General features: G+C 38.2%; 3 protein-coding genes across 4 annotated transcripts; 2 read left to right on the top strand and 1 right to left on the bottom strand.

Moving 5' to 3' along the window:
* The first annotated feature begins 1,224 nt into the window (after positions 1 to 1,224).
* Positions 1,225 to 4,626, top strand: LOC17877849 (pentatricopeptide repeat-containing protein At4g35850, mitochondrial). Its single transcript, XM_006283674.2, has 13 exons — positions 1,225 to 1,361; positions 1,485 to 1,623; positions 1,773 to 1,935; positions 2,128 to 2,193; positions 2,292 to 2,389; positions 2,550 to 2,667; positions 2,753 to 2,959; positions 3,084 to 3,160; positions 3,408 to 3,501; positions 3,788 to 3,853; positions 3,958 to 4,035; positions 4,131 to 4,232; positions 4,331 to 4,626. Exons 1-13 carry the CDS (start codon positions 1,334 to 1,336, stop codon positions 4,427 to 4,429), a joined length of 1,335 nt encoding a protein of 444 aa, XP_006283736.1. The 5' UTR covers positions 1,225 to 1,333; the 3' UTR covers positions 4,430 to 4,626.
* Positions 4,627 to 4,666: 40 nt separating this feature from the next.
* LOC17880996 (ras-related protein RABB1b) lies at positions 4,667 to 6,915 on the bottom strand. Its single transcript, XM_006284464.2, has 6 exons — positions 6,705 to 6,915; positions 6,457 to 6,596; positions 5,907 to 5,989; positions 5,248 to 5,452; positions 5,059 to 5,127; positions 4,667 to 4,969 (listed from the first exon to the last, which is right to left on the bottom strand). Exons 1-6 carry the CDS (start codon positions 6,748 to 6,750, stop codon positions 4,877 to 4,879), a joined length of 636 nt encoding a protein of 211 aa, XP_006284526.1. The 5' UTR covers positions 6,751 to 6,915; the 3' UTR covers positions 4,667 to 4,876.
* Positions 6,916 to 8,360: 1,445 nt separating this feature from the next.
* Positions 8,361 to 11,209, top strand: LOC17879441 (CSC1-like protein At4g35870). 2 transcript variants are annotated; one of them, XM_023778139.1, is made up of 2 exons: positions 8,618 to 8,684; positions 8,764 to 11,209. In XM_023778139.1, exon 2 carries the CDS (start codon positions 8,785 to 8,787, stop codon positions 11,023 to 11,025), a length of 2,241 nt encoding a protein of 746 aa, XP_023633907.1. In that variant the 5' UTR covers positions 8,618 to 8,684; positions 8,764 to 8,784; the 3' UTR covers positions 11,026 to 11,209. The 2 variants fall into 2 exon arrangements, with proteins under 2 accessions (XP_006286145.1, XP_023633907.1); XM_006286083.2 differs by having other exon boundaries at positions 8,361 to 11,209.
* Positions 11,210 to 11,236: the final 27 nt, after the last annotated feature.

Genomic DNA, 11,236 nt, shown 5'->3' with positions numbered 1-11,236 from the left:
AATGCATTAAACCCTTGCTATTTTGGGGGTCAGATTTTTTTTTTTAATTCGGTCTATATTTTTTTTTGGTAAAAGAGAGGAGACAAAGTCTCCATGCTTAACTAACTAAAAATAAAATGTAACATTACACACGAATACACCGGGGAAACTCAGTCCCGTTAGCATCGTCCAACAAAAAAGAAACAACTTCACTCGGACAAGAATCAAATAAGTGAAGCCCTAGCGGTAACAAGAACGCATAGTTAGCTAACCCATCCGCAAGACGGTTAGCTTCCCTATACACATGAGAAATACGGACTATCCAGTCCCTCGAGAAGAAGCCATGGCATAAACGCACCAGGAAAGAAAGCGGATGAGCATCGCTAATCCTTTTCCGTAAAAAACCCACCACCAACTCCGAATCCACTTCCAACTCCACCCGCCGAAAACCTTAATTCTCTATATAAAAATGTGTTTTAAGTGTTCTCTTCCTTGAATTTTAAATTAGAGCATTAATCATGAAACTTTATAGAAGCTTGCAAACATTTATTTAAAGACCCACAGTAAGTAGCTTGTATATTTAAAGTTTTGATAAATAGTGTTTAACGTTGTATCCGGAACGAACTTTATAGTATCTGTAATCAATTAACTTATAAAAATATGAACCACTGCTTGTTAATCACAGAGAGTAAACTTAAACTGGTACTATCTGTCTATCTCTTACTAATAACTACAAAATTCTATAAGTATAGATAGTAGTAGATTGAAAAGTGTTTTTTGAAATTCTTTTTTTCATGGAAAATTCACGAGTTTGATTAATAAAAATAAATGTGTTCACTTTTGGTCAAATAGTTCTCACTTAACGCAAGAACATATAGTAGTTGTCTTCACGTGATCCTTCCGACAGATTTCAAAGTATTTGTAGTAGTTGGGACATCCCAACTGTAAATATCTCCTCATCGTTTCGCTCTACGGATACACGTGGCGCAGAACCATTGCGTTTGACTTGATCACGCGACAGCCACGTGATCATCACCAACTGGTCCTAAAATCAAGCCCAATATTATATCAATGGCCCATGTAATTTTTATACTAACTGGATGAAGGCTTTTTCGTAAGCGCGATCCATTTTAGTCAAACCGGTTAACATCCGGTTAGATCTGTTTATTATCCGGTTTACGTTCTCTCCCTAAACCCTGATGCCTGAGCTTTCTATATCCCCCTCTTCCGACGGCTGAACTCGATTATTCAGCCTTCCTCTCACTCTCTGAGACTCACCGGAAAAATCTTGTATTTGCTTTCTTCTCCTTTCCCGGAAAAAATTGTTTGCCGGAGTTAGGATTTCAAGTGAGCTATGAAGTTCCTCATTCAATCCATTTCTGGTATGCTTTGGATTTATTGGACATCACTGATGAGATAGATCCAATTTTCATCTTTCACTAAACCATCTTTATTCGTGCGCATTCTTCGTTTCTTACGTTTTGTGTTTTGATCGACGGAAACAGGGAGGAATCGATCTCTGGTTCGAGCTCTAGTTAGTCGGCGCTACTTCGCTTCATCGCCGGAGGAGCTCGCGAAGAGAAATTACGCCAATGATCTGTCGGAATACAACACAGCTGTAAATTCCGTTACTGCTCAGCGCAGGTTTGTGCTGTTCTTAGCTTCTCGCAACCTTTGATTTGTATAGCTTACTGTGTTCATAATGTGATGAGATTGAGAACATTTTGATTCCATAATCATATATGCTTGGCTCCGTCACTATAAGTTCTTGATAATCTTTCTCTTTTTGGTAGGCACTATTTGCTGAGGGATGTTTATGATGATATGAAGCTAGATGGTGTGCAGCCTACAGCTGATATATTCCATTCATTTGTTGTGGGAACGATGAAGGGTGCTCGCTTGAGTGATGCTTTCTTTTTCCGTGAAGAAATGAAGGCCATGGGAATTGCTCCAGATGTATGTCGTCTCATCTTTCTTTTGTTTTGGCTCTTATATAGAAAACTTGTATAACTTTCTCTGGTTAGTATGGTCTTAGTTTTTGAGAGTCTTGCAGTAGATTGAGTGATTCCTTGTCCAATAATTCTAGACGTTACTGAATGAGTCAGTTCATCCGTTGCTTGTGTTGTTGACAGTGTGTTCATTTTATAGGTAAATCTGTACAACTTTTTGATTTCCACATGTGGGAAATGCAAGAATGGAAAGGAGGCTATCCGAGTATGTTATCTTACCTGCTTTAGTACATGAGTTTTTTTCTTCTACATTCTTTAATATTCATTCACATACGAGCCTTCTGGTTTATCTCTTATTGTAAGGTCTACGACGAGATGAAGAGATATGACGTAAAACCAAATGGACAGACCTTTGTCTGCTTGCTCAATGCCTGCGCTGTTTCTGGCCAATTAGATCTTGTGTAGGTTACTGCTTCTATTGTCCTGCTAACTTAGCATAATGATTTACTTGATAAGTTTTATGCATCTTTTCTCTATTATAAGTAAGTATTTGGTTGTCTCTTAAGCGCAATCTAAGAAGTGATCTAATCTAATTCATATCTGACATCAAATAATGGTTAGGTATGCGATAGTTCGAGATATGACTGCTGCTGGTGTTGGCTTGAACCAGTTCTGCTATGCAGGACTCATAACTGCACACTTAAACAAGCAGCCTAAACCAGATAATCTTTCTACCAAGGTAACCTGTGAAGGTTTTCTGTTTGTACTTCCTTTCAATTCTTTATTAATGTAGATTTTCTCGTATCCTCCTTTTTTCTCAAAAGATTCTCGAGTTCGTGGAGCAATCAAAAGGCTGGTCAGCAATTGATTCATCAAGGAAGAGTGCAGAAGATGTGATGTTTAGCATCAGTGAAGAGGAGCTGTACAATATTCCAACTGCTGAATATGCTCACAGGACTAGGTTTCTGCAGAGAAATTTGACCGTGTACCACGTAGCATTTAGTGCTCTTGCTGATCTAAAGGATGTAAAAGTAAGCGATATTGTCTTCTAAATTCCAAAATGTCCTGAATTTAAAATAACTTTTCTGCTCTGGGAGTAACAAAAGCTAGAGTTGGAGTTGATTTTTGCATCTGACCAGCTATTTCCCATGGCAGGGAATGGAAGCACTTCTTGAGATGCTTAAGAAAGATGGAAAAGACACTGATACTTATTGTGTGCTACAAGTTATGAGGTACAACAGATCATGCATTGTGATTCTTCTATTGGCAATATTAAACAACAGTTTCCTGTGCCAGTGTCTTTGTCCACAAAAATGAATTGGCCTTGTATACATAAATGAGATTATGAAATATGCATTTAGATGTTAAAACATTTGGCATTATCATTGGTTAGAAGACAGTATTTAGGTACCAAACTTTTGTTAGTAGTAAAATCAAAATATGCTTATCATATAAGCATCTTACTTTGTATCTACATAGGTGCTATCTACACTCGCAAGACTTTGAGAATGGTCTCAAAGTGTTTAAAGATTACATGAGCGCAGACAGAATCCCTGCTATGGAACTCTATACGGTAACGATCATCTGACCTCATTATTAGTATTTCAATATTCGTTTTAAGCGTGAACATCTTCTTTTCTATATTAAGTGCGGGCATCAGAACTTCTGTATAACATATGTTGTTAATTCTCAATCCTAAAATCCTGCAAATGAATATAGAGATGAATCTAAATTCTCAATGGATCCAGTAGGCGAAGAGAATTATGCTTCGATATGCTGTTTTCGATACTTGGTTCAACAGATCTATATGCTACCTGTATATGCTGAAGATGTCAATTTATTTCTTTTTGCCTCTACAGACGCTTATAGAGGGGGCTATGACAGGATACACCGAGAATGGAATGAAGATAGCTCAAGACACTCTGGTAATGCTTAAAGGCTCGAGCTGTACTGAAAAAAAAATCTATGAAATAAATCGAAGGGCCAGTGGTAGAGCCTTTACTTGATGATAATTTGTTTGTTAATGCAGGTCCAAATGAACGAACGCAATTTCTTCTTGGACCCAAGAACTGGAAGCAGTCTGCTACTTAAAGCCGCTGGCGAAAAGGTAATAAACTTAAAAGTCCCCAAATGAAAATATTTTTGCTGTTATAAAGAGTTGGCTTACTGAAAGTTGAAAAAACTTATTTTCTTTTATGGCAGACGGGCGGGTACACAGTTGCAAATATGATCTGGGATCTCATGCAAGCTCGAAGGATTCCACCTACACTAGCTGCCGTTGAGGCTTACTACAAGGGATTGAAAGTAAAAAAAAATTCCTTTCTCCCAAATCTTATAAACTGAGTTCCTTCGTCGTACTAATTAATGATGGGTTGTTGGTTATTGTGTTATGGGAATCACAGGAACGTGAAATACCAGAAGATGATCCGAGACTCATGTTAGTGACGCGTACATACAATACCTTGCGACTTAAGGAAGGGACATTACCTAATCGGCGTTAAACCAAAGGGACTAAGAGGAGAGAAGACGGTATCATGGCTTCTTCGTTTTTTTTTGTTGCCATTTGCTTATTAGGATCTCTGTAAGCCATCTTGGTATATTTTTCAAACCAGTTCCTTTAGATGAATAAGGAGACTTCAACTAGATGAGGACTGGATGCTATTCTGATTTCATTTATTTCGATTGCTTAACCTTCAGAGCTTCGACTCTTCTTCATACAAAAACAACAATGTTCCAAATAAGCCAACGCCTGTTTTGTTTATAAAGATCAGGCTGTTCACTCTCAAATGCACCAGTTTAGTTTTTTGACAAAGACAATTTGTAAAAGAGATTTAAAAAAAAAAAAAGCAACTATACATTCTGGTGTATCATAAATTTGCAGAGGTAAATAAAAGCAATAGTAGTTTCTGAATCACCAGATTACAGCAGATATGTGACTTAAGGAATTTTTAACCACAACAGCCACCTCCCTGAGAAATTGCACCATCTCTGCCTCCTGCTGCACCTTGAGTACGCCCGTAGCCAACCTTAATGCCCGATGACTGCAAAATTAAGAGACATCAAGGGTATTGGATTACACTGTAACACAATCAAGGGTTTAGAACACCAGAGAATTCGTGAAGGGCATTACCTCGTTGGAAACATCAAAAACACCATCCTGAATGTTCTGGAGGATCTTGGCAGCGGTCTTTATGAATGCCTGTTGGAATTTATGCGATATTAAGTGATATTAATCCAATAAAAGAAGACAAAACTCTCACCGCGTGATTACGGCCAAATAACAGGATGGGAAAAAGGAGTAGCAAAGAATCAGTGTCACCTCCTCAACGTTTTGAGCTGTTCTTGCAGATGCTTCTAAGAATAGCAGACCATGTTCCTTGGCAAACTGTTCTCCTTCCTCTTTGCTAACAGCTCTTTTGTGAGCAAGATCGCATTTGTTCCCAATTAGCATAATACTCATGTTAGGATTTGCGTGTTGTCGAGCATCCTCCAACCAGCTTGCCAGATGGTTAAATGTCTCTCTCCTGCAACCAAAAGAACCAAATTTGAGCTTTAGGGGCAGGAAGATCAACACAGGAAAAGCGTAACGAGAAAACTCTTACAATCCTTCCTGTCGTTCATTCTTCTCAAAAAGTTTTTTAAAAATGGAGTAAATTTATCATTTTAGCAAAATTCTAAGATGTGTAGTTAACTTAACATCCTCCCACAAGAGAATTGTCAATATTGTAGCCAAAGCTTTATCAACTTCCCAACCTGTATTTATTGTAAAAATTAACGGGAAATACCAATTTCCAGACCCTTTCCGACTGTTCTAATTTGACCAGTTGACAGATACAGAAGTAATAAATTCGAAAAACCTTTCCAATTGGTCTAACTTTTACCAGTTCAAAAAAAACAGAACCAATAACTTCCAAGACCTAACCTGTTGATGTCATAAACCAGTAAAGCTGATATATACTGTTGCAGGAAAATACTAACCTGGTGATGTCATAAACCAGTAAAGCTCCAGCTGCTCCTCTGTAATATGATCTGGTGATGGATCTAAAAGACTCTTGTCCAGCCTAGAACATCATACGACTGATTGAATCATAAACAGTATCATAGCAAACTCAAACCAGAAGACACAAAAAAAACAAACATAAAACAGCTCAAACCCATACATCATCCAATGGAAAAGAATCAAAGATTTACATGTCATATTCGCACCTATATAACTCAAAGAAAAAAAAACTATTGACCAGAATAAAGTACAAAAAGGACTCAGCAAAGTCACAAATGCACTGGTGAACTCAGAGCTTTCTATTTCAATGAACCCTACTTTGAGTCTTAGGCCATGATTTTCAAATATAGTTTCAGGTTTAGCAATTCTAATAAGGCATTGTTTCTATAAATACGGATAAACTGTATTGACTATGACAATTAATCTTATTAATCACATCTTCCTTAGGCCAAAAAAAAAAAAAAAACAATCCTAATCGATAAACGTGATTACTTCTTAGGACCAAAGGAAGGAAAAAAGGAACCGTACGGTGTCCCAAATTTGAAGTTTGATGGGGCGTCCATCAACGGTGACCATCCGAGCACCGAACTCGACACCAATGGTGAGATCGTGGACTGGTTGGAACCTCTTGTCAGTGAATTGAAGAAGCAGGCACGATTTCCCAACACCTGAAACGACAAGACAAACAAAAATCCATAAAATTAGGGGGAAAAATCGATCTCATCCAGAAGATAAAAATCAGGAATCGAAGAGCGATAATGATTGGTGGGTCTCACCTGTGTCTCCGATGATTATGTACTTGAAGAGGTAATCGTACGACATGATTGATGAATTTGAGCAAGGCGGGTTCGATAATTTGAGAATAGAGAAGAGAAGAGGAGGAGATGTGGAAGATTGAAAGAGAGGAAGAAGAGATTGAGAGTACAAGTCACCGACGCGCTTTTGATTTTATATTTCCGAGGTTTCTCGATGAAGAAGCTATCTCCTTCTCATCATCTTTCTAACCTTTTTTTTTTTTTTTTTTATATATTACTTATTTAGGTTTTAAATTACTAAACAAAATAAAAGGACCTGATCAAAAAAGTATGGAATAATTTTATTTATTTCTATAAGTTTTAAGCTGAAAAAATTAATTTATTAAAGTGTTAATTATTTATTATTATTTTTCCAATAAATGTGAGTGTAAAAAAATAACAGAGAAATTTGAAAACAGTAATCAAATTCTTTATTCGTAGTGTATCAAACCACATCCAAAAAAAAAAGAAGGAAAAAAAGTTGAAGCAGAAAAAAACATTAGAAGAGAATAGAGATTATAAAAAAATGTAAATCTCTCGAACGTGCTTCAAAATACAGGGTTTGATTAAAATGGAAATATTAAAGTCCTATTAAGTACAATAATACTTTACGAGGAAAGGTGTTTATTTTCCTTTTTTCGTTAACGACTGTAAGGGTTATCTCATCAAGTTGGATTGTAAAAATAACTTTTTTGAAAATTAAACGAGTGTCGAAATAGAAAACTGCATCTAGTTTCTATGGGGGAAGTGATTAAAGCAAAAGCATCCTTGGTATCATCTCTGAACTCCATATAGAGATAGAAGCTACTAATATCAATATGCTCTCTGTCTCATATCTCTTACTGCAATAGCCTACAATGGCAAATGCGAATACCCAAGCGTGTTGGATTTTGCAGCCTAGCTTGGAGGTAAAGGAATCATTCTCATTTGCGGAACACACCATTAAGAGCCTTCAGACAAGGTCACTTGTCTATAAATTTTGTTGTGACTTTGAATTGATTAACAGAACAAGTAAAAAAGTTAGTTTACTCATCAATTAGAAACTGAATTATGAACTTACATAAATTTCATACTACACACTAATATTATCATGAGAGAGAGACGGCTGAGAAACCGAGACATGGGTGCGTTTTGCTAAGAGCCGACGAAGATCTTCTCCTCCATAAAATACAAAACTGAGAGGATTACCCTAATTAATTATTCTCCACCAAGTAACTCCACTGACTGACTTTCCTAATATCAATTGTAAGAATATATGTACGTATTTTTGGCACGCGAATGATGAATTCGGTTATATTCTGTGATACTACTAATAGTAAAATGAAGTCTCACAAGCGCCAAATATATAGAGAAATATGTTTTTATTTTCTTAATATTTATTAAACTTTTTAAATTAATTAGCATAATCGATTTTACATTTTTTTATTTTATCAGAAGAACAAAAAAATTATACATTAGTAACGATTATATGTAAAAATTAATATTTTTACAAATCCGTATCATATCTTAATCTTTTTAATATATTATTTCTGTGTCAAACATTATTTATCCATGCAAGAAAAAACAAAACAAAAACCAAAAAGATGTCCCGGTTATTTATGGAACTTTTCATCTGGGTTTATAAATGGGAGGAAGAATCTAGGAGATTAGATTCCAAACCGCGATCGCAAACCTTCCAGTTTTTTTTTATTTACTTTCTAGTTTCTACCATTACCATTACCAATCATCTTCTTCGATCTACTAGCCCAGCCAGCCAACCCTAGCCCCCAATTTCTCTCGTGATTTAAATTCCTGAATCTCTGAAGAGAAAAAGTAAATTGAAGATTTTGAGCTTCTTAATTTGGTAGAAATTGTCGCGATGCATCGCAGCGCTGCGATGCCGCCGATTTCGTCAATGACAAGGGATGATTCATTCTCTCCTCCTCCTTCCTCCGGCGACTTACCTGAAATCCCAGATGCTTGGTACGGTAACATTCAGTATCTGCTTAATATCTCCGTCATTGGCCTCTTATGCTGCCTCTCCATCTTTCTTTTCGTTAAGCTCCGAAGCGATCACCGTCGTATGCCTGGTCCTTCTGCTCTCTTCTCTAAGCTCCTCGCCGTTTGGAAAGCTACATGTCGCGAGATCGCTCGGCACTGCGGTGCTGATGCTGCTCAGTTCCTTTTGATCGAAGGTGGGAGCTTTGTGCTCCTTTTCTCTATTGCTGTTTTGGCTGTTTCGGTTATGCTTCCGTTGAATTTATATGCCGGGACTGCTTTGCTGAGTGATGAGCTTTCGAAAACGATGATTACGCATATAAAGAAAGGTTCCGGTCTGCTTTGGCTGCATTTTGTTTTTCTTGTGGTTGTTGTTGTTATCTCGCATTTCGGTATCTCTGCTATTGAAGCTAGGTTGAAGTTTACTAGGTTTCGAGATGGGAATGGGAATATCAGCGATCCCAATGCGAATTCCACCGCTGTGTTTACTGTAATGGTGCAGGGTTTGCCTAAGAATTTAGGGTCTGATAGAGTTGAGTTTGAAGAGTGCTTTAGGCTTAAGTACCCGGGGAAAGTTTATAAGATTATTGTTCCCATGGATTTGTGTGCATTGGATGATCTTGCTACAGAGTTGGTTCGTGTTCGAGATGAGATTACTTGGTTAGTTGCCAAGATGGACTCTAGGCTTCTACCAGAGGAGTTTGAGAATGCTGGAGATAATGGACTACTGTATTGTGTTTTTGCTTTGTGGATTAAGTTGAAGGGTTTGTGGTCTCAGATTACAGAGAGGTTTGGTTTTACAGATGATGAAAAACTAAGGAAGCTGCAAGAGTTAAGAGCTGATCTAGAGTCTCAGTTAGCAGCTTATAAAGAAGGACGAGCACAAGGTGCTGGGGTTGCTTTCGTGATGTTTAAAGATGTGTACACAGCTAATAAGGCTGTTCAGGATTTTCGAAACGAAAGATCAAGGCGTACTGGAAAATTCTTCTCTGTCACCGAGCTTCGGTTACAGAGAAACCAGTGGAAAGTGGATAGAGCACCCTTGGCTACTGATATCTATTGGAATCATCTGGGACTAACAAAAGTTGCTCTTATTGTGCGGAGAGTGATTGTTAATACTATTCTACTGTTGATTCTTGTGTTTTTCAGCTCCCCATTGGCCTTGATCAGTGCCTTGGTAAGTGCTGGCCGAATCTTCAATGCTGAAGCATTGGATAGTGCTCAGTCTTGGCTCACTTGGGTGCAAACTTCTGGATGGATCGGATCCCTTATTTTTCAGTTCCTGCCCAACGTCTTCATATTTGTTAGTATGTACATTGTGATCCCATCTGCTCTCTCGTATCTTTCTAAGTTTGAGCGGCACTTAACAGTTTCTGGGGAACAAAGAGCAGCTCTCTTGAAGATGGTTTGCTTCTTCCTTGTGAACCTCATCATTCTCAAGGCTCTTGTCGAATCGTCGCTGGAAAGTGCACTCTTAAAAATGAGTCGTTGCTATTTAGATGGCGAGGATTGCAAGAGGATTGAAGAATACATGAGCCCTTCCTTCTTATCGAGGTCATGCGTTTCTGCTCTAGCTTTCCTCATCACAAGCACGTTCTTAGGAATCTCGTTCGATCTACTTGCTCCAATCCCATGGATCAAGAAAAAAATCCAGAAGTTCAGGAAGAACGACATGCTTCAGCTTGTTCCCGAGAAAAACGAAGAGTACGCTTTGGAAAACCAAGAGCCAAGCAGCAACCTTGAGACACCACTTCTCCCTGAAAACATGTTTGAGTCTCCTAGATTCGGCGACATCGAACCGATGAGCCAAGACCTCTCTGAATACCCAATCAGCCGGACATCACCAATCCCTAAACAAAAATTCGACTTTGCCCAATACTATGCCTTCAATCTCACCATATTTGCCTTAACAATGATATACTCATCATTCGCTCCACTCGTGGTCCCTGTAGGCGCAGTTTACTTTGGTTACAGATACATAGTTGACAAATACAACTTCCTCTACGTGTACAGAGTTCGTGGTTTCCCTGCAGGCAATGAAGGGAAGCTAATGGACACGGTTTTGTGCATCATGCGGTTCTGTGTCGACCTGTACCTCGTCTCAATGCTGCTCTTCTTTTCAGTCAAAGGAGATTCCACAAAGCTTCAAGCCATATTCACACTAGGGGTGCTCGTGATGTACAAGCTTCTGCCTTCGGATACAGAACGGTACCAACCAGCTCTTCTCCGGAGTATTCAGACAGTCGATAGCATCGTCGACGGACCTGTAGATTACGAAGCTTATTCTCACCCAAATTTTGATTGGGACACTTACAACAACAGATGATTATACGACCTTATAAGTCTTATTAGCTTACCACTTTACCTCCTTGACCAAATCTTTTTGTATATCCTTCCTTGTGTGTATATCCCATATACTTTGTGCATCATTTTTTGTGTCGCGGGTTACGTTTATCGATTTCATCAGTTGGATCCCTTTAATAAAGAATTAATTAAATTCGGGGTGAGAAGTCAGAAAAACCAGAAAGTATGGGGTG

The sequence above is a fragment of the Capsella rubella genome, unplaced genomic scaffold, assembly GCF_000375325.1.
Source record: "Capsella rubella cultivar Monte Gargano unplaced genomic scaffold, Caprub1_0 scaffold_7, whole genome shotgun sequence".
In the NCBI taxonomy this organism is placed as follows: domain Eukaryota; kingdom Viridiplantae; phylum Streptophyta; class Magnoliopsida; order Brassicales; family Brassicaceae; genus Capsella; species Capsella rubella.
This window is presented reverse-complemented; position numbering and strand designations above follow the sequence as displayed.